Source organism: Aulonocara stuartgranti (assembly GCF_965226115.1).
Source record: "Aulonocara stuartgranti genome assembly, chromosome: 20".
NCBI lineage: Eukaryota > Metazoa > Chordata > Actinopteri > Cichliformes > Cichlidae > Aulonocara > Aulonocara stuartgranti.
Window position 1 is genome coordinate 14,757,244 of NC_138956.1, and position 27,407 is coordinate 14,784,650.

The window sequence follows — 27,407 nt, forward strand, 5'->3', positions numbered from 1 at the left end:
GTTTCCTAAAACAGAAACAATGACACATGCACCCACAGAGACCAATTATGTCGTAAACATGTTTCAATTAACATTAATACAACACTGATTCACCACAGTGATGAGTCAGACTGCAAGAGAGACTGTCACACGCAGGAAGTTGGGGTTGCTTATTTTTCCAGAGGCAAAATCTTTGAGTGACTACTGGAGAGCCATGTTCAGAAGCACAGCGCAACCACTTGTACCCCCATCATGCCCGAGTTCAGCTGAACCACGTGTGGCAGTCACACCAGTCAAATGAACAACAATCCCCTTAAATACAACAACAATCTGTTAACCATTCATCACTTTGTCATCTTTATTCATTTTTTTTAACCACATATACAGTTGGACGCAGTAAACTTAGTGACATCATCGAACAGTGATCCAGAACAACAGGGTGTTTTAACCATAGATGCAGAATCAATAAAAGAAGGGAAAACAAAACAACTCTTCTTTCATTTTTCCAATACTGAAACACAAAAAATGTGAGATGATGTATGTAAGATTTTAAAATGCTTTTAGAGTCAAAGGAGCTGTTCACCTCGCTGCAGGAATCCTGAAACACGTTTGAATGGGACCTGTGGGGAAAAAACATGCTTCCTGGTCCTAAAAATAAAGCCAATGCAGAAGTGCCTAAAAACCTGCATTCTCTCTGAAGGCCACCAGATGGCAATAGCTGTTGTTGAAAAAGACTGTAGGGGTCTTTGGGTAAAACTTTACTTTAGTCACTTGTTTTGGGTCATATACAATAATAATAAAAAGTAAAATCTTGGTTATATCATGTCTCAAAAAGGAAGATTAGCAGTGGCATTTTCTGCTCATGCACTGTCTAACGACTTGTCAGGCACAAGATATTGAGCAATGAGCAAGCAGTTTCACTGCTGCTTGTCCTCATTGGAGCCAGTGTCTTGCAACCAAGATGGCGACAACAGAAATGTTCATCTTGTGGCTTCAAAACGGGACCTCAGACACCAACAGGTGACATCACGGTAGCTACGTCCATGTTTTATAGTGCCTATGATGATGCCATAAACACAGCAAGGGGGGCCCAAAGTGTGGATGAATGAGACAAGAGTTTCAATTGTGGCACCAAAATGGCGCCATGGTGTTCACAGTTTAAATCAGAGAAAGAGTCGGACACCTCTCTGATATAGGGGCCGTTTTGGCTCTCGAGACAAGGGCACAGTTTCCAGCTGAAGAGTAAGTCGACCTAAGACCTGAGAGAAAACCCTTTCTTATTCCTTCTAAGCCAAACCTGAGTTAGCCTGTCCTTAACTCTGCATAAGCCCTGAGATTTGGCCAACATATCAGGCCACGTCACATATGAAGGGGAATGTGTTTTTCTTCTCTGTGTTTTTTCAACACAACATGCTGTTATGCAAAGACCAAGTATACCAACCTCAATGCTAACAGCGTATCTAGCTAACACACACGGAGTCTCAAAGTGTTCAGTTTTCAATAAATTAATATGAAATAAAAAATCAACAGAATAATAAATGTAAATGTTAAGTTGTAATTTGTGAGATGATTTAGGATATAATCATTATAAAAAGTTGTTTGATCATTTTTTTTTAGCTTGAAAGGAATTTTTCAAAAAAATTCACAAAATATTAAAAAAAACCTTTTTGTTTTATTTTTTTTTCTCCAATAACACACTATTTAATGACAGAGGTGTTTTTCACTACCTTTTTTTTTTAGCAGTATGCTACCGTCCTAAAGCAGCTAACAGCTAACCTTGCTAGCTGTTGAGCTAGCAGGGTTAGCTGCTAACCAAACCAAACCAATTCTAAATTAGCTACTGCTGTAACTCCAATAAACTTCTTTTATATAAAGCAACAAATATGATGTGTCTAGCATGTTGTTCTCCAAAAAGAGTCAGCTGGAAAAAACAAATGGGTTAGACAGTAAACTTTCGTTAACTGGTGAAGTAGTTAGCTGATGTCATGTTTAAAATCGGCCATTTCCTGTTCCATACAAACCATATTGGATCAGTGTTTTTCCAGGTATACTGCTAATAACTTAAACTTTCTAAATGAGGCCTGTTCACTCAGTTGTAGCTCATATCACTTTGGGATAAATTTCCCAGGACATTCACTCCTGAGAAAATTGACAACATTCCTAAATATTTATCACTTGTAAATATTCCTTTCCACTGTAGAATGATGGACTTCAGACTGTTTGGAATGTGTAAAAAAAACCTTTCCAGACTGATGGACAGCAACAGATGCCTCCCAAGATCATTGCAGATGATACATGGTGACACTTGCTTGTTGATTCAGTTAATCAGGTGGATTTAAATAGCAGCACCTGGACACTATTTCTGTTACTTCATATGAAAGCAGTAAAGGAGTACTTAATTCTTCACACACTTCAATACCTCAATAAAATGTGTTGTATTTTGTATTTCATCTGAGGCTTTATTTACTTAATTTTAAGATCTGCTAAAGATTATTTTTATTATGCAGTGATGTGTCAAACCTTTAGAATTGAAACAGGGAGCACTTTCTTTTTATCATGCTACAATGTTTTGCTGCTAATACTGAACACTTTGGGTTCCATACACATCTGCCTGGGTCACATTTTTATTATAATATGCAGAATTGAAAATTATCAGATCTTTTCAAGTGAATTAAACATGTAGAGTAAAAGATGTGAAGGCACTCCTAGACACAGGCCCCAGATCAGTTTTCTTTTCTCTTTTAAATAAGGAAAAAGGTTTTTGGGTGAACTGATCTCAGACCTGCCACTAGGGGGCAGTTTTAGTCTTCTGTTGTTGATGTACAGTTAGTATCATGGCAACTGTGTTTAAATAGTCAGTCTGGTGAAGTCACATCCCTGATTGAGAACAAAAGCAGACCAGGCCATAAAAAAACAACAACAAAGCAAAAAAAGAGACCAAAACCAGACACACTGGACATACACGGCACAGAGAATAGTGGCACTATGAGATGGCAGAGACTCACTTATTATACACGTGTCCAAAAAAAAATGGGAAAAAACAGAAGAAAAAAAAATCAAGATCTTTCCCAAATGCACAATTGGCATCAGCGGGATAATTATCATTGTCAGACAATGAATCAATAATTTCCTGGCTGTCCCCTCCTTAGTCTCAGTCCACCGGTCTGAAAAGGGCCCGTCCCCTGAGACCGAATCCTGCTTTTTTGGCCACAGGGGCAGCCTGAGGAACAGAGGAGGAGGTGGACAATGAAGAGGAGGAAGAGGAGGGTGCAGGGGCTGCAGTGGCCACAGGTGCAGTGATGCCGGACCCCTGCAAGGGAGGCTGGCGAGACAGGAGCTCCTTGAACACCGAGTTCATCTGACGGTTGATCATCTCCTGAGAGAGCGAGAGGAGGAGGAGGAGGAGGAGGAGGGGAGGTGAACATCAAAGTTTTTCTGTTACATACTGCATTATTCTACTGCTGCATCCTGACACTGTTAAAGACTGGAAGGTCCTTTTTTTTCATCACTTTTTTGTGAAGGCTCTAACTTGGAATCTCATAACTGAGCGACTCTGAAGGTGGAGTTTTGTATACAAAGTCAATTTAATCTAGACTTTAACAGAAAGTCCACTGACTGAACAACATAAGTTGCTGGTGGTGTTCTCACTGCAGAATGAATTCACTCTCACATCTAACATCATAGTTACTTACTCAGAATCAAGAAGTGATGTGATCCAAATATCATATAAAGCAGCGGTTCCCAACCCCCTGGCCACGGACCGGTACTGGTCCGTGAGTCGTTTGGTACCAGGCCGCCAGAGTTGTGGCTCGGGTGTAAATTTTAAGGTTTTCGGGGGCTTTTATCGTTAACTCGGTTTCCCGTGTTGAAGTTGTGTGTCTTATTTTGAAAGAAATATTTATGCGTTACCATAGCGACCAGAGAGCTTTAAGGGGCAGAGAGGAGGATGTTATTCTCAATGTTGTTGGTGCATTTCAGGACGCTGCTAATAAAGTTACACAATCACACAGTGAATTTGCATTTATTATTATATTTACAAAATACCACAGTTTTTGTCTTGATCGTATCATTTTATTTTGTTGTATTTATCACAGACACCTTAAAGGCCCGTCCGTAAAAATATTGTCTGACATTAAACCGGTCTGTGGCGCAAAAAAGGTTGGGGACCGCTGATATAAAGGACCATTTCCAAGAAAATGGATGGTGTCATTCTTTGTTTAGATTATTGGAGTGTTTTATCACATGCGTTACTTGTCCAATTTAACAAGGATGGAAAGAGTATGAGGAAATTGCTCTCAAGAAGTAATGCTACACAACCACACACTTATTATGTGAAAACATGCTTTGATTAAACATTACTGTATGCTGGGAAATAATTATGTGATGATAGTAATGCCTTAGAGCAGTGATTGATCATGCATGGTTTGCAGTGGTGGTAAGTGGTTAGTTAAGTTACTGTGCAGGTTGACAAAAATGCGTCACTTGGAACAAATATGGCAACTGATTGTTTAAATGAATTTTTTTAAAGCAATCTGAACTAATAAATGAAATGAACTAATAAAAACAGCCGTGATGAAGACCTCAGAGTTTCAGTGGGCTCCAGAGGATTTTCAGATTTTTCTATCTAGAGCCCTTCTCTGTAAAATAAAAAGTACTTCCCCTCTCTAATCATCAGTTCTGAATATATATAACCGCCTTTCTCACAGTTGCATTAGTGGTGTTAACCAGAAAGAAGAGCAAAAAAACCCCCAAAGCCCACCACGGCTGCTTTTAATAGTCTTTATGTAGTAATACCAACCTTCATAAATTGCACCAACATCTACTTTTAGACTATGTGAGTGCATAATAAACCCCCAGTAAAGCAAGCTAGGACAGAGATGCAACTCTAAAACTAACATTTTAAAGCAAAAATAGACCTGCAGCTGTGAGCCACAATGCAAAAGTCTCTAATATAAATCTAACGTCAACGAGCAAAACTAGCAAGCTAACACTCGTCAGATGAAACATCGTAAAAAAACACCACCAGCAAAGTTACTGCTTCATACTGTGCATACATTTGAACTTTTTTATAAAAAGTCATACCCACATTTTAGAATTTTTCGTAATGTAATGCTTTTGTTTTGGTTGTTAACAAAGGGTTGAATATGTTACACCGCTAACCTTATCAATTGGTGTTCTTTCTGCCTGAATGAATGGAGGTCTGTCAGGGGGTCTGAAGTTTCCCTGTCTCAGAGTGTCCAACGTGTGCCTTCGCTCCTGAGACCTGAAAGAAAAAAACATAAACAGCTTAACAGAGATGTTGAAAGACACGGGCAGATGCCACCTCTGATCTGAACCTTACTTTAATGTCTTGGAAAAGTTTCTCTCCATCTTCTCACGCTATAAAGACTAAAGTTTTGGGCTTTGCCTCATTTATTCCACAGCTGAATTGTGCAATTGTGGAAAGCAGTGTTCTGACCTGCTATGTTACTTTCTATGCTGTAGCTCTGCTTTTCCACAATCTGATTCCGAAATCCACAAATTCCTCATCCTCAGCAGCAGAAAGTGCTGCTCCCGCCTAAACCTGTAAGCAGCTGCAGCTCTTCTCAGAAATACTGTGGAGATGAGCCAAATCGACAAATTTCTGCATCAGTGTGTCGGGCTACTGATACAAAGACACAAGGACACCGGCACCATGAAGTAAAACTAAAAAATACAAGAGTAGTGACTAGCAGTTTAACCCAGAATAGTGCACTGTTATTAAGAGTTCTGAAACATTAAAAAAACAAAACAGACAGCCGCTCTACTCTTAAGATTAGGCTTAATTTCCTTTTTGACAAAGCTTATAGTTAGGGCTGGATCAGGTGACCCTGAACCCTCCCTTAGTTATGTTGCAATAGGTCTAGACTGCTGGGGGCTTCCCATGATGGACCGAGTGTTTCATCTCCATTCACCTTTTTTTACTCTGTGTTTATACACCAGTCTGCATTTAATTATTATTATTTTTTATTATTAATCACCCACAGCTTGTCTTTTATTCCTCCCCCAACTCCCCCACCCCCAACTGGTCAAGGAAGATGGCTGCCCCTCCCTGAGCCTGGTTCTGCTGGAGGTTTCTTCCTGTTAAAAGTGAGTGCTCAATCCTAGCATTCGTTTCAATGTCTCACCATGGGATGCTCCTCCCTGCGTATTTCTCAAAAGCAACAGTCTCATTCCACCAATCCTGATTGGCTGATGATTGCCACAACCACTTCGGGAAAAATCACCCACCCTTAAATAGTTTACACTTTTACATAGACGTCATTGTAGGGTCCTTACGGTACTAAGAGCCTTGAGTTATGATTGGGTGCTATATAATAAACAATTGAATTGAAGCGAATTATTGTGTAGGCTGTCAGATTGCTGTTTAACTCAGCTGTCAATGCCAGTTGAGAAGCGTGCACCTTTACTCTGGAAGAAGCTGTAAAACTTTGGGAAAGTTAATGAGAATGCATCAGTTTGTTTCAAGTTCTGTGTAGACTTATGATACAGTTTTTTGTAATACATAACCTAAAAAAATTACTGAATGTACCTGACTGTAAGTGGAAAAAAATGAGATATTACAGTGGATGTAATATGCCTTCAGTTTGCGAATGACCAGATGTATGCAAATAAAGACTGTGTACTACTATGTAAATGGTAATGTTGCACATTGTTTATATAGACAGATGCACACGTATATAGATAATGACAGTTTTATTTTCTCCCACTGTAACTCTCAGTAAGCAGTCCAAACAGAGGGTGATGTGGTGCTGTACAAAAAATGTAATGCAAAAACTTCGTGGCTCTCATGTGTACATTACTTCCCCTCATGCAGTTTTTTCCTGAACAGAGTTTATCCACAGTCTCAACTGGCTGCAAACCTAATTTATATCAATCTGAGTAACGCTGCACATGCATGAGGCCTGCAGTGCGTCAAGATAGGTGCGAGTCTTACACTGGCAGGTGTCGTGTGGCGGGGGAGGTTGGTGGCTTTCGACTAGGGCTCCCCTCACTTCCTCTCTGCCGTCCTGGCAACGAAGCGCTATCGCTGTTCACCCGCATCCTGTGAAGACACACACAGAAACTTCTGAACTTTCAAGTCTATTTACGCACACGAGCTTATATGCTTCTTTGTACAAAAATGTGGAGCTGGGTAGACGTATGAGTTTGTGTACTTAGATGTTTATGGCTATTACATGTTTTTAATAAACCGCAGTGTGCATTTGAGTGTGTTTGTTCGTCTGTGTATGCTTCTGTGTACCGGGTTGTGTTCTCTGTCTGTGGATCTTCTGCTGTCAGGTTTCCAGTGCTGCCTCCTCCTCCACCTCCTCCTCCTTCTTCTCTTTTCCCTCGATCTGACCTAAGGGAGGAGAAGGAGAGAGATATATATTTCACGAGAGAAAGCACAAGCAGTACAGTTTTAAATATGGGATGAAGACTGAGCAACAAACGTTTTGTAGGAGGGACCAGCAGCAGAGGTGAACTTATGTGTGACAAGAACAAAATAACTTCAAAATAAAGCAACAGCTCCTCAAAAAAGAAAATGACCTTTGAGAAACTTGTGATGTCCTGGTGGTGCTTAGTCTGCACTGATATTTAATCACCCTCCTGGGAATGTTTGAGGCCACAGTTTTTAACTTTGATAAATGTTGGATATCATAGCACTGTTATCTCTTCATATCTGTATTAGAGATAACTGGGGATTGGTATAAGGCGCTATGAATTAGATATGCAGTTCAGACACCTACACACAAGCAGAGAATATGAATTGATGCTGAAATACTTTCTCTCTCCACTTGTGGGTTTTAAATTCTACCAGTTTATCTGATTTAATGGCATCCAATCAGCATACACACACACACAGACGCTGTTTTTCTTTCATTTTGTCACTTCCTGTCACTTTAACTGGTAAAGAATATTAGTGGGGCCATTTGTAATGGAGAGGTCCAGTTCAGTGAATCGAATTACCCAAGGTGCCCGTGTCGGCACTTGTCGTTCAAAGCAGCCACACTCCTAACTTTAAACCTTAACAGTATCCAAACGTATGAGTTATTAAAGAAAATCTATCCAGTCATACTGCAGGCTGCCGTGGCGCTCACTCAGGGAAACCGATTTGCCTTAATTTCACTTTGAATTGTGGCACTGAATAAACTGACCTGAATAGCAGGCAAAAACAGTAAATTCTGTATGAAATGATAATGATGCCTTAAGGGTGTCATGAAATTTCATTTTGGCAGTGGTTATGTGACATAGAAATGTCACTCACCCTTCCAGCACACTGATGTACTTGTGAGGGATGAGGCCCTTAACCCCTCCCACCTCTCCTCGCCACCAATCAGAAGAGGCCTTGCTGTGAAGGATGAGAGGCTCTCCCTGCTTGAAGGAAAGCTCCGCCGGGGATCTCGCCACGTAGTCAAACATAGCCACCGCCTCCCATTCTGTACACACCAGCAGACACACAAAGCAAGGTTATAATGTACCTTTGTGGTGTAACAGTACAATAATGTGACAGGGTTGGTGCTTATGCGTACTGACCATCCTCACTGGGCAGATGCTCGGTCTCACCATCTCCCTCTTCTGTGATTGGTTCACTGCAGAAAAGCAGAAAACCAAAGTCATGCTCGGTTCCTCTTCTCTTCCGCTAACTGTCACACCACAGCCTCTCTTTATGCAAGACTTCATACTGCTGTGAGATTTCCCAAATGACCCTAAAACCTCAGGCTTGGTCTAATGTCATACTGAATGATTTTTAATAAAAAGATCATGAAGGAAACAGACTGACTTTGGGTTGTAGGGGGTTAGCCTGGAGGCTAGTGTTCCATTTTAGCGAGCAATCGGCTTAATAGCATTAAGCGTTATGTTTTTACACAAAGCATTATGAGCTACACAGAAGTGCCTTTGGCGTGGCATGAAATTCTGTTTCAAGAGGATGAACCATGAAAAGGGGGCTGAGGGGTGAAGATGCTTTATGTACTTGGAACCATCTCAGCCTGAGTCTTAAAAGTTTGACATGAACAACAAATCTCTGGAGCAAAAAGGCTGCTGCCCAATTATTTACTGATGACAGTAAATACTTCAACAAATATCTTTTCAGACTGAGCGTGATAGGCACTTTTATGTATTTACTTAATTTACTGCTCAAAAAAGCCCAAAGGTACACTTTTTAATCTGAGTACAGGATCAAACATCAGCCGAATTTCTGGGATATTGATCCTCTCAGTTTTGTAGCAGAGGGGGTATTAATCAGTTTCAGTTGCTTTGGTGGTAATGCACTAGAGGGGCAACAATGGGACAACCCCTAAAACAGAAATGCTTTTACAGCTGGAGGCCTCTGACATTTTTTCCCCTCCTCGTATTTTTACTTTTTCTCACTAGTTTTGCATTAGTTTAGTGTCACTACTGGCAGCATGAGGCAATACCTGGACCCTACAGAGGTTCCACAGGTAGTCCAACTCCTCAAGATGGCACATCAATACGTGTCATTGCTAGAAGGTTTGCTGTGTCTCCTCGCAGTCTTAAGAGCATGGAGGAGACTCCGGGAGAGGCATTTACTCTAGGAGAGCTGGACAGGGATGTAGAACGTCCTTAACTCATCAGCAGGACAGATATCTTCTCCTTTGTGCAAGGAGGAGCAGGCTGAGCACTGCCAGAGCTTAAAAATGACCTCCAGCAGGACACTGGTGTGAATGTCTCTGACCAACAATGTGAAACAGACTTCATGTGGTGGCCTGAGGACCCCACCTGACCTAATGGAACACCTCGGGGAAATTATGTTTCCATCCATTGATGCTTCCAGGTTGCACCTCAGCCTATCCAGGAGCTCAGCGATGGTCCAGTTGTGGGAGGAGATCCCCAGGACACTATCCACCATCTTATTTATAGTGATGCATGTATACGAGCAGGTGGGGGCATACAAATTGAGTACCATTTTGAGTTGCTACAATTAAATTTCTGCAAAATGAACTAGCCTGCTGCAGAACTTTTACACTTTGATTTTCAGAGTGTCTTTGAAATCAGTCCTCTGTAGTTCGATGTAAACAAAGAGCCCCACCCACCTGCATTTCAAACCATCGGTTTGTGAGGGGCAGCCAATGCAATGAACGTTGGCTTAAACAAAGGGTTAACAAAGGGACTAGACAACATTATTTTCATGACTAGCAGGTCCCAACTCGCTGCTTCTGATGTCAAACTGAAAAAGTTGTTTTCTTACTTTGCGTTGTGTTCACTGAAATTGCTGTCTGTTAAGAACTTAGAGTTGTTGTCTTTTTGCAGCAAAAACAACATTTTTATCAATGAGTACTCCTCTCACCAGTACTCCTGCTCCAGAGTCATGTGCTTCTCGTAAACAGGGCCCGGCAGCTCCGATTGGCTGGGGAAGATGCTGTCATGCTGAAGGATCATGGTCTTGACAAGGTCGTTAACCTGTGGCTGCCTAGCAACAGCGTCATCAGAATCCATCCCCCTCAGCAGGCTTGGACCAAAGCAAACAGCCAGGTTGTAGGGCTGCATCATGTTCTCGTCGCTGTACTGAGACACACTGAGAAAAAAAGAGAAACACAAACACGCACATGGTGACTTTCTATTTCTGGCACGAGTGTGCAGTTTTATGAGGATGGCACATATCTGATATGTGAAAATATCCCACACTGGGTTTTGGTGCAACTTACTGGTTGAGGAAAGCAAAAAGGTAACGCATCACGATGAGGAGAGGCCTCGGGAAGGTCGAGACAATCATTTTAATCTGGACGGCTTTGTCCACCTCCTCCTCGATTTCTGATGACAGGAAGAAAACAAAATGACCTGATGAACTAAAACTTTTAGTTGTTGCATTTAAGTTTTTCCAAGCCTGCATTGACCAAAATTCACCCAAAATCCTTCCTTAAAGAAAGAGGCGAGGAGGATGGATTGATTATGCTATGCCACTAATGGAAAATCTACAAATTTAAGGGGAGTAAACAACCCCCAGGCAGGTTTGCTGCACTGGTTAGCTGTGCAAATTGTGACTCAGAGCATCTGTCCTGGAAAAATAAAAAAACTGAATTGGGAAGAGACCTACAGAAATAACAGGGAGATAGTGGAAGGGATAAACACACAGCAAACTATGCGCTGCAAGAACCAGCTGTATAAGTTGCATCTTCTTGCATCAACGCTGCATTGTTTTTGCTGCTTTGTGTTTGAGCATCAGTGAAGTTATATCAAGATAAACAGGATCACAGGCAAAAAATGGTTCACTGCACAGTACGCGACGGGCTGAGTCAGCTTAACCAAGGTTGAGAAAGTATCTAGGAACTACAATGTTCCAGAAATACTCGAGTAACTGAAAGCAGACATGAAAAAGCCCAAGTGAAACCAGTACACAATCTGAAAACAGACACACACACATAGAGAAGTTACATAAGGGGTCTTACGGACACACTCCAGCAGCTGAGTGTAGCTGTCGTAGGGGAAGAGAGGAGGCTCGAGGCCTCTGAAGTACAGCTTCAGCACACCGGCCACAGAGTCCAGGTCACACTCACTATCTGACAGAGGATCCTCTCCTACACAGAGGTTAAACACACGTGAGATGACTGAATCGGAGTAGCAGAGGACACAGGCATGAGCTTTTTCCTTCACTCTATGAAGCCTTTTAGCTCTATGTTGTTGTCTCAGATCTCACAGTGTAAACTGCATGCTACCAGCTCAGCGCTGAAAAGACAAAGTTAGCGAATAGATGATGAAAGTCACTGGCAAAAAGGATTCATGCCAGTTAGAATTTGCAAAACTGTAAAGGTAAGATGTATTTGCAATCTAACTTAGACCAGGTTACAGGTTAATACTCGCTTGCTGACTCAATCATGAAGAGCTGCTGACAACACGGACAAGTGGGTGATCCTATTATACTCGTTTAGTTCCACTTGAGTAAACTGAAAGGATTTGTTTCACTCACACACATTAAAAATCTCTCTCTCTCTCTCTCTCTCTCTCTCTCTCTCTCTCAAAAAAGCGACATCCACATGAGGAGAAAATGATGAACTGCTTTGGTATTAAAAACTGCAACACAGAAGAAAAGAAAAGTGAAGAAAGTGCTATGTTTGGCGCTCTCCAAACAGATCCAAGCCCTTGCAGAATCATGAGGAGGACACTGTAACGTTGGTGTCAGCCTCTTGGAACATGGTCTGCTTTTCAGGGCTGTAACTAAAGAACATTTGAGCCAAAACGTTGTGTACTAGTTCTTGTTTATGAATACAAAGAGCTATTAAGAAGCTAAAACTGTCAGCCGGTAGTTTGAGGTTGATTTGGGAAAAACGTTTAGTCTTCTGCACTTCACATGACCTTTTTACAAGCTCGCAAACAAAGCCACTGGCTGTCAGTACCAACCGAACTAGAAGCGGACCAGAAACCAGAAAGCTTTTAGAACCAAAAGTCACGTCCCCTACCTACAGATATCTGTGTGGTCATATGCAGATATTTATTTATAGACGTATTATATTTGTAATTTCTCCCAGACCTATTTTATGTGTGCTGTTGTGGGGTGTTTCTTAAAACTCATTGTGGCCAATGGTTAGCGGGAAGTTAATAATTTTTACATGATCTTTTTCATCAAAAAAACAAAAAACCATGTCAGACCTAAACTAGGGTTCAGAGATATCCTGAGGCACATGCAATTTGACATCTGAGCATCCAGAGCAGATGGGCAAGCAGGCCGCAGACAAACTTGCTGGGGTATTTGGACAATGTTGTGTGTGTGTGTGTGGATAAGGTTAGTGGTTTTAGAGACAGGTGCAGTTTCAGGCAGTGCATCCTGTCTAAAACAGCCACATATGGCATAATGATTTGGTGGAACATTGATGCCAAAAAAATAACTGAAAACTGATTACTGACACGGCCCAGAATGTAGCATGCATCTAGCCCTATGGTGATTGGTAGATGGATGGATGGTTGAAAAACTATAATTAATCACATTAAACCATTTTAGGATGGTATGTTGGTGTGGTAGTTAGCATCACTGCCTCACAGCAACAACAAAAAAGTGTCATGGTTCTGGAAGAAACAGGACCCAAATACAGGACTCACTGGCAAACTAGGTAAACAAAAAAAATGTTTTTAATTACACAGCAGAAACTACTTAAGGTTATGAGAAAAGGAAAACAACTACCTAATGGGAACAAAGAACACAAAAATCTAAACAATAAACACCTGAAACTATGAAACCACAGAGATTGGTGAATAAAAGGAAATCAAACGTTGAGGAACAATAAATCTCTAGTACAAATGGAAACTGGAACTAAAGAGATTCTAAAGACATCAAACTCATTTTGTGAGTAATAAAAAACCCAACTGATTGTACAAAACTAAAAATGTTCAAAATTCCAAGCTCAAAAATCCCAGGACTATGACAGGAAGTTTCCTGGGTTTGAATCCACGAGCCACCCCAACAATGATCCTGAATTGGATAAGTGGAAGAAGATAGATGGCTGGGAAACAGTGCAAGCTTGATAAAGACAAATGTAGTATTCCTGTGTAAATAAATGGCCATGAATGATCCAGCTCACTCATTCGAGTTGCTAAAATTTACTTGGTCGATTGAGGTCAACCCTCAGTTATGCTAGACTTACATTCACTGGCTCTGGCTTCATTGCAAACGCAGTTTTTGTAAACCACTAGTTTGTGCTAATGGAACAACTATAGTGTTCTGCAGTTTTAATTGTGTAAACTTTAACTGACATATTTATTGCAACGTAAATAAACAACTTCCCTTCTTTGATTTAGTTTTCTCCATCTGAGGAAAAAGTTCTGCTATCTCAGCACATGTACAGAAAACAAACAAACAAACAAAAAAAAAAAACGAAAGAAAAAACGAGGAAAGCACTTACCTCTTTCAAATGCATCTCTGAGGAGGTTCACCTCCCTCTGTGAGCCTGGAACTCTGAAAATTCCTTCATGGTGGAGGCCTGCGATACACACAAACACATATTCACACCATATGACGCGTTCATAGATGCCTGATATGCACAAGTGCACAAAAAAAAATACAAAACAGGTCCTTCCACCTACTCATTTTCACTGTCCAAAGCTCTCACAGCATGACTTACTGATATGACAAAAACTGACTCACCATGAAGGTTTATGAAGCGAATGCAGCTTTCAACCACCACAGGAATCTGCTGTCCAGAGCTCTGCAGAAAAAAGACGGTTAGAAGAAGAGAGATGAGACGAGAATGCGGTGCTGAAGACAGAAACAGAGTGCAGAGGGAGATGCAAAGAGAGGGGGAGGAAAAAAAGGATGAAAGAAAGGAAGACCAATAACAGGGAAGGGAAATATGCAAGACAGAAAGATGCAATGCAAGAAACTAAAGATGACTGAAAAGTACAAGTTTCATCAATTGAGGTTCTTTTAAGGGCACTTGGCTACAAGTAACTAAAAACTATACAACCACCGTTGTCCATTATGTAAAGCTAAAACAAAGACTTTATAAAAGCAAGTCGACACTTAAAGAGTCCTGAATAAAAATCTATGGGACACTTCTGTAATGTAATGATGATCCTTTTTGTATTACTGCAAGATTCAGATGGGATATGCAGCCTTAATGAAACTTTGCACATGCACAGGAAAAGTTTAGCTAACCTTTAAAGCATTTTCTAAACAGATTTGACTGTCGATTCTACACATGATGTTTTTAAGACCAAGCGATAATTAAAGGGTTATGGCTCTTTTCTCATTCATTCAAATAGGGGCATCAAAAATAACTGCCCACATAACTGCACAGGGCATTACCAGTCACAAGACTTACTTCTAGAAAGACTTTGGCTAAAGCTAGTAGCTTAGCACAGTGGAAACAAGAGCTAGCATGCAGACTGACAGTGTCCTATGTTAGTTTAAGGCACACAAAAAAAGAAACATCTAAAAAATATTTTAGAAAAAACTACTTTTTCAACAAAACTCAGCTAACTCTTCTTCTCTGCATCCAGTTTATGCGCTATGCTAGGCTAACCGACAGCTGATATTTTCAACGATTAAAGTGCTACAGTAAATTAGGGCTGTGACACTGATAATGACTGTCAATTTGATAGTTCACCAGTAAAGGTGATTTTTAGGCAATTTCCTCACTGATGCATAAAATTAATATCATTATTATTAGGTTCATAATAAACTCAACCTTCCAGTCTCGTGATTGTGCACAGAAGTTCATGCCTGAACTTTTGTGTGCATTGAAATGACTGAGCTATCATCATCATCAAATGAGAGAAAATGGGAAATATTTTTGACTCTTTAGTTGTTAAATTGGAGCTTAACGTGACTGTGCATTTGCAGCTGCACCAGTTTTTCTTGTCTGCTCTTTTTTGTCTACTGGGCATTTTAGTCGGTGAAAAACTCTACTCAAATGTGTGTGGAAGGTGAATGATGAAGACAATGAAGAGATGAGATATTGTACACAGAAAAAAAAAATCTGTATTATATAGTACAACTATAGGTGTAATGTAAATAAATAAAAACCCAGAAACTTCTATGACTTTCAGCTGTTGTACTGTATGTAAACATGCAAATGGTTAGATTAAGAGTATTTCACCAGTTTTTCAGGGCCTCAGTAGATTAAACATTTACGGTGCGTGTTGCTGAGGCCAGGCTGCCAGTGTCAATTCTATTTCTATAGCACATTCTATCGTAAAAGGTTGAGCAAAGTGCTTTACAAGTTGGCTAATGAACATGAGAGACCCAGACTGAAGGGGGAATACTGCATACACATTTCATAAAAAGAGCTTTACACCTGCTGCTAAAACTTCCCTGAAAAAAGCTGCACTGGACACGACTTAGACATGGTGACTGCTTTTTTGTGGTAAACAGTCCCAAGTCTGCATGCACTGCATAAGCAGTCACACAGACGGTGCTGAGTACCTGTGTCCGAGACATTCGCCTTCTTCTTCTGCACCAAGCCAAACACAGCAGAGCGGGGACACAGAAAAAGCAGATTAGAAGAGAAGGGAGAGGGGACAATAAGGGGAATAAAGATTTAGAGGCAGTGGGAAGAGGCACACATAAGCATACGCGCACGCACACATACGCTCATGTACACACACACTGAATAGAGGAGTCGAGAGGAGGCAGCAAAGAGGCCAGTGCATTTTAATCCTTTCACAAGAGAGAGAGGAGGAGATAAAAGGGGGAATGGATTGAAAGGAGAGAAAGCCAGCAGTAAGCCATAAGCATGACCATACACACGAAGGCAGCAGTAACTACACTGGAGGGGGCAAGGGGGGTGGGGGGCTGTCATTGTGCGCATGTGCTGCAAGAACCCTCAACAATCCCCAATTCTTCTGCATCAATGTGGCAGGTTTTCATTTGGAAGGTTTGAACAGCAGCGCAGCAAACAATACAAGACAAGTAAAAACAAATGAAGAGCGGATTTGGTTTTCTGTGTGAATGAATGTGAGTGTTACCTCTATGTAGGACAGTATGTCTGTATTGAAGAGTGTGTGGCAGAATTGGGAAACAGGTCTGGACTTCCGAACGCGCACTGACCGAGCACATTGCATTCTGGGAAATATAATAGATAAAATGCATGATCCCATAGTGACAGTCAAGATGTAGTATTGTTGATAACTGCAAAGTCAGGTGTCCGCCCCTCTAGAAATAGATTCGTATACATCATGGAAAAAGCAATTTTGGTTTAAATTTAGCCCATCACTGTCCTCTCTCCATGTCCTCTGTACTCTCTCCATTTCAGTCACACTGATTTATTCTCAGCTCTTATATACAGTCTGTTTACCTGGAAGGGTCGCTGTCAACAGCTTCAGCTGGAAGACAGAAACAGAAAATATGTGAAAGAGTGACATCATGGCTATGTCCATCTTTTGTATACAGTCTATAACTTTGGAGAGCGTGAGGACATCTCTCGTAACATATGTATATGTGTGTGTATGACAGAGTTCAGTGCAATGCACAGTATCAGAATCTGAGACTACCACTGATGCAGTCTTATTATACTTGGCCTGTTGTAGCTGCTCTAAATGTTACTGTGGAGCATGTACAGTCATGCTTTCTTTCTGTTTTATTTTTAACAGGTTTTTTCATATGAGTGACAAAACCTGCAAGATGCTCATTAAGCCAAGAGGCAGTTTGTGGCCATGTTGGAATTTGGTTAATGTATGTGGATATTTTGCAGACATAATCAAAGGCAACACTGGAACAAACTGCATTAAATCCATCCTCCTTGTACCTTTCTGTATGGCATCTTGTAGGATATCATGTTTGGCTTGAAGTTTGGAGGCCAGAGAGCTGCTGGTAAGGAACTCTTTCACTTTCTAAGATGAAAAAAAGAAAGAAATAGTGAATAAATCAAAAACAGTTGATCATTTTTATCTGTGTTTGGGGAAAAAAGCCACTGCTCATTTAAACTGCTATCAGGAAACTCCTGTCAATCATGTCAATTCATTAACTCACTGTGAAGTAGTAGGTCTCTGTCTCCTGTTGATTGGCTCGACGCTTGGCAAGGGTAAGTTTTGGAAGGGTGCCTCCACCGGGCGGCTCGTGTGATAGGTTGCTGGGCACATCGGGGGAGGGGTTACAGTCGCTGTCGCACATAGTGTCCAGAAGGGCTGCGAGTGTGGCTTTAAGCGTTTTACTGATCTGAGAAAGGCAAAAAAAAGGCGATTTGTGGGTTTAGCTGCTCCGAGTTCAAGGTTTAAGGCTCATGTTGCAAAGCTCCACCCTGGCTAACGCAGTGTCAGACAGACCATTAAGGAAACAGGCAGAAAACAAATAGCTGACCTCCTCTGTTTCCAAGGTAACGGCAGCAAGTCGAGACTGAAGTTGCTGGAACCTGGTCTCCAACTCGTACCTCACCTGGCTCTCCGCACTGACCTCGCACACCTGAAATGCACAAGAGATATAAAACTAATGTCAAATAAGGTATAGTAAAAGAAAAGTGGTGCTGATCTCAGCAAACATTCAGGTATATTTTGACCAGTGAAATCACACAGCACTAGGAAATGAAAACTTGTAACTTGTATTGTTTTTAAGATGTTAGGGGAGCATTTTAGCCTTTATTTCATGGGACTGCTCAGAGAGAGTAGAAAGAGAGAGAGGCGAATGAAATAAAGGAAATGGTAGAACCCTGTGTATAGGTCTGTTATTAACACATAGGTCACCTATAATAAATGAACCTTACCTTATCTTAAATGGATGTGGCTGTTCTTGCATTTATACTTAGACTTTCACACATTTTATTGAACACTTTGAGCTGGGTCATACAGCTCTACCAGAGGTACGGTAGCTTCACCTGGTCTCCTTCATGTGGGTGGTAGTTGAATCTGAAAGGAAGGCAGAAGGCGGCGTCATGTTGCTGCAGCAATGCATCTCTGTCTCCGCTCTGGTCCAGCGATGTCACCGCAGTCTCCAACTGCTTAAGCCCCGTCTCCTCAGTCTTTTGGATGCGCCACCTGCTGGCCAGGTAGCATTTCATCACTCTCTCCACAGACAGATGGAAACCAAGGTCACAGCACTGGCAGGAGAGAGGGAGAAGAAATGAAGGGTGTAAGAAAAGCGTGAGAAAATGTGGATGAATGTGCATTCAAACTATTGTTTTTCTTCTCCCTGTGACAACTTTCATTTATTATTCTGCTGAGGTGTGTCATAAATGCATGAACATACAATCACCCGACACAAAGTGCATGTTTCTTACGTCGATGAGGGTGCTGACATCCTGCAGGTAGTACTTGTTCATGGCAGCATTTGCTCCTGCTAGATTCAGCAGGTAGTCATTACGAGCCTTGGTACACTTCAGCTGGGTCTCCTGCACTCTGCCATGCCTCTGCGTGTGCATACACAAACATAAAAAGTAAGAAAGAGAATTAGCACGAATAACAACTTGAAACCACATCTAGTGATAAATATCCGGATGTACAGTAGTCAAGTATCTGGCACTTGAATACAGGAAGTGGTTTGCTTTGTGAGAAACATATTAAGACTGCTGTTGTTCTTTATCGTTCACAGAAATACAGGCTCACCTTCTCCATCAGTCTTTCCATCTTCTTAACAGAGCTTCGCCTTTGCCCTCCCAGCTGTCCGGGGCCCAGTTCGGCTGACTTGCCGGTGTGTCTCTCCTCCAACCGCTCGGCTTCCTTCAGTTTCCCCTCAGCTATTAGGCAGTCGGTGTGGTACTGGTTATATGTCTTCAGAGCCTTCATCAATAGCACAAACCCATGTCAACATGCTAGTCTCAGTGACTGTAGTATTTTGTCTTGTTACACTCAGGACGGCTGTATAATGTGCTCACCGTCTGCAGTTCAGTGGTAACCTTCAGCAGCTCATCTTGCATCTGGATTCCAACTTCTTTGCTCTGAAATAAAGACAAAATATATAAAAATGGCTTCCTGTTGCCCACCAATGCAATATGCCCTTTACACTTTAAAGGCCTGTTACACTAAGTCTCCTAGTACAGGTAAGAGTACTAGAAATAGTACTAGCAGCTAAACGCTAGAATTAGGGTACGATTAGGAGTGAAAAGGGTGAAAAACATGGAACCTTTAAATTTGAGTCTGTGGGAATTTAGGACCTTCAGAGCTTGACAGCATTAAAACCTGGAGGTTTATTAAATATGATTTAGTTATTCTGTCTTGGTAAAATTATCTCTTCACTTCATATTGTTTCCATAGTATTACTTTGATCTGTAGCAGTAATTCATTTAATACAGTGCTGAAAGTGATATTAGAAAAACTAAAAGAGTTCCTCTGCTTGATGTCGGGCCAGACAAAACCTCTTAGCTCCTCTGACATGTCTGTAGTGGCTTAATTAAGATTCTGCTCACATTTCAACCACAAGAAGGTACGGAGAGCATGTCTGACATCCAGTAATTTGAACAAGATGAGTCTGTGTAATGTTTTTTTAAGTGAATGAGGCCCAGCGTTACCAAGACAAATTAGGATCTATATTAAAGCCGTCACTGTATTTGGTATTTGTCAAAGCTGCAAGTTCATATCTGGGAGCCTGCTCAGTTTTAAAGGAGTCATTTTAGAGTAAAGTAAAAGAAGTAAAATCATCTTTTTATTTGAAAAAAATAAATGATTGGCTTGTTTTGGAGTAGAAGGACTCTCCCTCTACCTTTTGCTGCTTTTCATACATGTGACCTTACACTATAACATCCTCTCACCCGTTTGTGCAGGCGATGTGTGTCCTCTGTACCATGTGCCAGCCTTTGTGTGAGCGTGTTGCAGCAGGTGTCACCCAGTGCTGCATGTTCCCGGCTCTCCAGACGGGTCTGAGTCAGCAGAACAGACCAGACCTGACACACGGACTGACCCCACTGCTCCTTCCTGTACAGTAACAGAGATGCGCACCGAGATTATGGCACGATCACGCACGTCAGACCCATGAGAGGAACAAAAAAGACCCAAATGTATAAACACAACTGATGCAGCCTTACTTTTTTGTTTTATGAGTAAACCTCTCTGTGAGTTTGTCAAGGGCCCGTGCATATTCAGACTCGATGTCACCCCGACGGCGGAGAAACTCAGACAGGTCTGAGAGCTGCTGCTGTTTCACCTCCACCTGGGAGTCTAAAATCTTTATCTGGTCTGTCAGCTGGGCCCGCAGGTCTGAGATGCGAGGGAGATGGAGACAGGGGAGACAAAAAATAGATTAGACACTGAAGTAAACACATGCTCACAACCTCTAACAATCACAGCAAATGTAATTACCTGCTCAGCCAGTGCATAAAATACAGTATGTGCCTGATGTCCAACTGAATCACTAAATAAAGGTTTGGAAACGAACTTTAAAATAACATAAGCACAGGAAAATAAATAAGGATTATGATTTTTATAACTGATTCAAAAGCTACTATAGAGTATTGTATAGGTTGTTTTCAGTGTTTTTTTCTTTAATTTTGTTTATTTAAAGCGTTAGAAAGCAACACAGTTTATCTTCCCTGTGTGTGTTTAATAACATTTGGATTATTAACAAAAATTAAAATGTGGATAATTGCACAACCCTATTCGGGGCATCTGTCTTCACTGACATTATAAATAGAAAAAAATACTGAATAAGGAGTTTGTGACTTATATTGACTTATTATTGCTACACGCACTCAGACACTTTATCAGGTGCAACCTCTCGCTTACCTAAATATCCAATCAGCCACTCAGAAAGCAGCAACTCACTGCACTGAGGCATGAAGATGCAGACAATATGAGTATCTGAAGTTCAAACATGAGCATCAGGATGAGGACTTAAACCAGATTAAAACAGTGTTTACAGTCTTAAAAGGTGTTCTCACAAGGGCCAATCAGCTCAAACTTTTCATGTTTAAGGACATTTTGTACATTTGTAAGTATTTTTTTTTACTTTTAATTGCAAAGAATGAGAGTACATCTACCACCACCACTCAAAGACAGGCATCCCCAGACACCAATAACAGAGGACAGGAAAAATAAAAACCCCTATCACAACGGCTCCTGAAGTACAAGCTGGAGACACACTGTATCTCTGCACATTTGGAAATAATGCACGCACATTCACCATTAGTATATGAATCATTTCACTGGAATTCTTTCCCTCTAACTCAGATAGAGGATCAATAATAATTCATGTCTTATGATCAGGTTTATAAAACGCAGCCAGTGGTGTGACCGATACAGCTGTTTGACTACCCCTGTAATGTGATAGTGATATACTAATTGTTATAATCATATCGATATGTATTACACACTAGCTTGTATGCAAACCCAACTAAAGCAGTAGCACAGCGACCCAGTGCTGCTCTTTGCTCTAAAAAGGCTAATACAAACATCCTTCTCTCAGAAAACACCACCTTCGCTTGGCTCTTTCACCTCACCCCCTGCCCCTCTACCCCCACCCTCTCATTGCTCATCCCTCTACTCCGCCCGCTCCTTCTTTCCCCTCTTTACTCTTTTTCCTCTGTCTTTGTGTGAGTACACAGCCCGGGGCTGACTGGATGTGAGGAGACAGCATCACTAATACTAGCTATAAATACACCCTTGTAGTACAGTACACAGAGCCAGGCAGCCACGGCATGAAGCCTCCAAATCACGACGCACACATGCGCACACATAAACACACAAAAACATGCTGGTGTCACGAGAAAACCTCATTACGCCAGCACTGGTCATTTTTGCTGTTGTTTTGTTTTCACTTACACAAAAATGATTTGCTTCTTTCTAGGCAAGCTTTTCTGCTCTCCTCCCTTTACTCTGTACGGAGCTTAGGTTTGAGTACGCACACATATGTTCAGATACTGTGTGTGTTATGTATATTTGTGTGGGTGTGTGTGGATGACTGCGCAGTGCACACATTCATGCATGACTGCCCGTGTGCTGTCTTGTGTGCAGTCATGTGTGCAGGCAAACGCACATGTACAAACGCAAGCGTATACACGGAGACAAGCGCATGCATATTCACCTTTCATCTGCGATTCATACTCAGCCAGGCTCCCCTTCTCCCGCCTCAGCTTTCCGTGTGAAGTCATCATCTTCGATCCCCTGGCCCTCGTCTGTCACTGAGACGCTCCTTCCCGATAGCTTCTCGGAGTCTCGCTGTCCTTCCCTCTTTCTGAAACCTTGTAACCTCAGCTTCTGCTCTTGATCAGTAGCCTGTGACCTTTCACCCTTGACCCCTTGGCCTCACTGCTCTACAGTTGAGTGCAGTGCATCGGCATCAGTGTCGATTGGCTGCTCTTGGCGGGGATGTGAGTCAGGTCGATGCGTCCATGGAATCCCCTGGGTTTCCGATGTGAGCGGTGATCCATAGGTGAGCTGGCCTGAGCAGCGGGCAGGGGAGAAAAAAAAAGATAGAAGTACAATGAGATTGGATATGGATGAGGAAAAAGGCAGCAGGAACAGATTTACGGAGGCCGCAATGAGAGAGTGAACGAATGAGAGGAAGTGGACACATGGGGGCAGGGTGACAAGACAGAAAGGGACAGTGACACCAGAGATGGAGATATAATAGGAAGGGTGGAGAGACAAGGGTGGTGCAGAGAAGGGACAGTAAGAGGGCAGAGTGATGGGGATGTGAAGGATTAAGGACTGGGGTGGGAGGGAGATGAGAGATGATGAGTAACACCAATAATGAAGGACAGTCGTAGCCTCGTAGGTTGGTTGTTGGGGATGTCCGTGAAGGTAATAGGCAAGGAAATACCTCCAGTGATTCAGTGATTTTTCTTTTCTTTTCCAGAAGCACATATATATGAATGCTGGTTAGAGAACAACCACACACTGGTCTATGTTTTTGTTTTTTCAATCACTGGTGGTTTGCTGATCTATTAATGACTTGTCATTCTTGGTTTGAGGGTTGGTTTGTGTTAAGAGGTGACCCCACTAACACAGAAAAGTCAGTGTATGTGCTACTCAGGCTGAGAAGAACATCAACCATCAGGTAAAAGACATAAAAATCTGTTGTGAGATCCCCTAATTCTGCTCCTCAACTTTAATCCGAGACAACTTTATTTATGAAGCACTATAGAGAACATTAGTTCAAGTTATACCCATTATAGTATTGTATACTTGTTATACCCATCTACAGGCATTGGTGAAACAAGAGGCCACCTTCAAGATGAAAAGGGATACTAACATGTAAGAGACAAAAAACTGCAGTTCCTAAAAATGGCCAGTAGAGGCCGACTTCAGAAGTGAGTCAATTCCCATTTTAAATTTCCCAACAGTTGGGCATTATTCACAGTCTCCTCTGAAAAAGCAAGTACACACTTACTGCTTCCATAGGAATTAAGCGTAACTTATGGGTAACTACTTAAGAGTGAGTAGCAGCCAGGTAGTGATAATCAAATGTACTTCATTAATTGATCAGTAGCCTGCTTGAGCACCTCTATAAAACCAGACGTTCTGGCAGTTTTCTGGTCCAGAGCATCCAGGTGTGTGTTCACACAATGTCACAATCTTCCCAGGAGTGGGTAGTCCAATAAATCCAACTCAGGGTCAGACTGTGCAGAGCTCACACAAACTGCAAAAAACCCAAGAGTCACATCTCAGACAGTACAGGCATCAGACAGCATGTTAAATGAGAGTGCATGGAAACACAGCCTAGGTTTACAAAGTTGTATCTGAGCAAACAACATGAAGAAACCACAAGACTTCTGTAATAACCTTTTCTGGACAGACCAGACCAAACTGGAGATGACTGGTCACAAAGCACAGCAACAACCAAACACAGCTTAACAGCGCAAACACCTCATCTCAGACATTGCTTATGAGTGAAAACGTAGCGCTTCCAGTCGATTTTAAGTGGAAACTCTGAGAATAGCCTGTTCCAGACAACATTATGTGTTCAGCATAAGTTACCGTGGTGATTTAGCCGGATGAAAAAGTTAGCCACTTCTCGGACACGGAAAACTTTGACATAGCTAAAGCTCGACTGAAACTGGGTGATGCAACAGGACAATGATCCCAGCTAATCTAGAAAAGAATAGCAGAAAAAGAAAAGAAATAAGGGGCTATCATCCTGGCTAGTGGCATTTCTGAAACAGCTGCAATTATGCACTAATAAACTATGTTTAACCTACTAGCATTTCTGACGCAGACGAACAAGAGCAGCAACATACAAATGTCCCGACGTGCACATCCCCAGCCTAAATATAGTTACTACTTCTTCCAAAATACTAAGACAGCGCTCTGACTTTGGGGTTTCATAAAAGGACTTCATGAAACAACAGTGGCTACATCCATCACATATATACAGTCTATGTTTGCTAATGATTTCTACTGTGCAAACAGGTGGTGTCTATTCCCTACCTCAGTGTATTCAGTTAGTGGGCAGGTTTTTCATTGGTTGAACCTCGTAATATCACACTGGGTTGGGTTTTAAAAATGGCTACAAGCTGATTTCTCCAACACAGAATAACCTTTTAAGCTTGGTAACTGGGTGAGGGTTTTTTTTTTAACTTAAATCATCTTCTGGTCTAGTGCTCTTAATATTTAAACATTTTTACCATTCACTGTGTAATATAAGGTCTGGTTATCTTTTGTTTGTAGTCAAATCATAGTGCTGTGACGTGTCATGTTCACAAGTTCACAATGTAAATATATTGTGCCTATGCATAACTAAACATACAGAGAAGAGAAGCCAACAGGAAAGAGACCGGGAGAAAATAACATATTTAGAGAATGCAAAGTGCGCTTGATTTTCTGTACTTTGAGGACGACTTTCAAGTCCTTCGAGGCTGTCAATGAAAATCAGTTTCTTACTCATCTCTCACTTTTAACTTCAACACACATGCAAGGAAGCACACACACACCCATATATACAGAGGCAGCTTCACCCCCCACATCCTGTGTCAGTTTCTCAACAGGTTTCAGAACCCTGTGAAGGATACAAAAAAAAAAATCCTTCAGTGGAAATTGTTCCTCAATCCGCCACAAGCAATCAATTGTGTTCAGTTCACAAAAGTAACTGAAGTTAAAAGACACCAGGTGGTTTAATGCAGTTTCATTTATACTGTAAAGTTAATACTGTTGATGCAGGTAGATTGTACGGCAGTACGGCACACTCAAGGAGATAAAAAACAAACAAGAAAGCTGGCCTGGCATCTCTTCAATGCCATCTTAACAACTGTTGTCAGACCTGTGCTTTCATTTCCTCCAAAAACAGTGCACTGAATGTGATCCAGACATAGTCAGTCATGGTTTCAAGTGGAGAGTAAATCTGGAAGCAGAGCGAGCGAACGCGAAGAGAAAATCTGCAAATGAGACTCCAAGGGTCCCGAGACCTCTGGAGGCACAGGAAGCCTTCATCAGCGTGCGACCTTAATCTGCACAGAACAAAGCCACTGTAAATGATCTGAGGAGAGAGGAGGGGATGTGAGGGATTCAGCAAAAGACGAGGGAAAACAGTGGGGGTGGGTGGGTGGCGGCCGGGACAGAGAGACAGAGGTTAGAGGGGACCAGTGTTTCATACTTAAAGTCAAGGTCACTGAATGAAAGAGGTCACGTGGTGCACGTGGTGAATATAAAGCAGACTGACGACAGGGCAGGATAAATGTGGTAGCGTGTCTTAGAGCTTTACTGCCATCAAGGGGGTTTCCTGCTAATGTCAGTTAAAGGAAAAAAGAAAAAGGGACACTAAGCAGAATCAATACAAGGATGATATTGTGTTAGATGTTATGCTGATACTGCACGGGGATTTCCTGACACTACTGTTAGCCAGCAACGATTTGCTATGTTGACCGTGTTAATGTGCAGAACTTTATGTTGTGCTGTCTAATTGCAAATTGTAAGACTTCTCACAGCTGCCTCGGAGGAAAACTATCCCAAAACCCCCTGAACTCAGGACATAGCCAAACCGTAAAAACAAACAAAAAAAATCATAAAAACAAGTAAGGAAACATATGGGTGTCAGCCAGCGGGACCCTCGGCCAGATGATCTAACTTCCCGAAAAGCTGACTTTTGGGAACTATTAGGCTTCCGCTCAACAGCACTGCAGACACAGGTGCTGAAGCAGCTTCGTCACCACAGATGAATGTTGAAAATCATGAATGCATGATCATGCTAATGTATGCTCTAGCTGTGCATTGACTGATGTGAAAGCCCAAGTCAGACAGAGTCAGGTGTGACACCGATCAATTGACGTGCTGATTGGAGAGCCTGTTTTAGATGCAATCAGGACCTGGGACAGGATGGAGCTGGTTGCAGCTTATACTGCAGGAGGAGTGAGTAGGATAAACATCAGCTAACAAAAATGTTACATTACATGGCTTACAAAAAAAAAAAGAAAAGTATAGACCCATACTGTGTCTGGCACGTCATATTATTGTACAATGTGCAATGTAAAAAAAGCATACTGATGAAACAGAATTTGCATAAATGATCAACAATCTGGACCTGTGGATGGAAAAATATAGCTGCATCATGTATTTTTAAGCATATATTGTTCCACACATAGGGAGGTAACCTAAATGAGGGATCACACCTTCGGCCAATTCTGTTTACTAATCATGATAAGTACTTCTCAGGACATGATCATAAATGTTTAATGGTCTAGAGGAAACCCTGATGATGTAATCAGAGTTATCTAAAGAGTAAGTGCATGCCACACATCGTGGGTGTGAAATTAAAAAATAAATAAAACTTCTGTAGTGGGCAGAAAGAGACTGAATAAAACCCGCTGTCCAGTCACGATATGGTTCATGAAGAGCTTTCTCATATAACCAGCTGAATGTGTAGATATCTTAGAAGTTGGCTGCTTCCGTTTTGACTGCTGTTTCTAAAAGTCGTCAGGTTTGATATCCCAGTTTTGTGAAAATGCAACACTGACTTTCTGTAGTAACTCTTACAGTGAGTTTTTGTAGCCTTTTTTTTTTTTAATTTTCACCTCTGTGACTACAAATCACAGCTGGAGATTGACACATGCTAAAAGCCAACAGCAACTTCAACAGGCTTTACATTTAACCAAAGTAGATGAACTGAAAACTACACTTCCTTTATT

General features: G+C 41.5%; 1 protein-coding gene across 1 annotated transcript in view; it reads right to left on the bottom strand.

Moving 5' to 3' along the window:
- Nucleotides 1–312: 312 nt before the first annotated feature.
- The window catches only part of LOC309696705 (SLIT-ROBO Rho GTPase-activating protein 3-like), a 31,950-nt gene continuing 4,855 nt past the window's right edge, over nucleotides 313–27,407 (bottom strand). Inside the window, exons 2-24 of the mRNA XM_082518052.1 lie at nucleotides 22,373–22,730; nucleotides 20,379–20,550; nucleotides 20,106–20,268; nucleotides 19,233–19,295; nucleotides 18,964–19,137; nucleotides 18,639–18,767; nucleotides 18,237–18,458; nucleotides 17,726–17,827; nucleotides 17,399–17,584; nucleotides 17,175–17,259; nucleotides 16,725–16,752; nucleotides 16,396–16,492; nucleotides 14,075–14,135; nucleotides 13,833–13,910; nucleotides 11,388–11,516; nucleotides 10,647–10,752; nucleotides 10,289–10,516; nucleotides 8,515–8,570; nucleotides 8,246–8,417; nucleotides 7,241–7,339; nucleotides 6,935–7,042; nucleotides 5,140–5,242; nucleotides 313–3,355 (exon numbers count right to left, since the gene is read on the bottom strand). Coding sequence (XP_082374178.1) covers nucleotides 3,131–3,355; nucleotides 5,140–5,242; nucleotides 6,935–7,042; nucleotides 7,241–7,339; nucleotides 8,246–8,417; nucleotides 8,515–8,570; nucleotides 10,289–10,516; nucleotides 10,647–10,752; nucleotides 11,388–11,516; nucleotides 13,833–13,910; nucleotides 14,075–14,135; nucleotides 16,396–16,492; nucleotides 16,725–16,752; nucleotides 17,175–17,259; nucleotides 17,399–17,584; nucleotides 17,726–17,827; nucleotides 18,237–18,458; nucleotides 18,639–18,767; nucleotides 18,964–19,137; nucleotides 19,233–19,295; nucleotides 20,106–20,268; nucleotides 20,379–20,550; nucleotides 22,373–22,442 — 2,856 coding nt within the window. The 5' untranslated portion in view covers nucleotides 22,443–22,730 and the 3' untranslated portion in view covers nucleotides 313–3,130. The remainder of the gene's footprint in view (nucleotides 3,356–5,139; nucleotides 5,243–6,934; nucleotides 7,043–7,240; nucleotides 7,340–8,245; nucleotides 8,418–8,514; nucleotides 8,571–10,288; nucleotides 10,517–10,646; nucleotides 10,753–11,387; nucleotides 11,517–13,832; nucleotides 13,911–14,074; nucleotides 14,136–16,395; nucleotides 16,493–16,724; nucleotides 16,753–17,174; nucleotides 17,260–17,398; nucleotides 17,585–17,725; nucleotides 17,828–18,236; nucleotides 18,459–18,638; nucleotides 18,768–18,963; nucleotides 19,138–19,232; nucleotides 19,296–20,105; nucleotides 20,269–20,378; nucleotides 20,551–22,372; nucleotides 22,731–27,407) is intronic.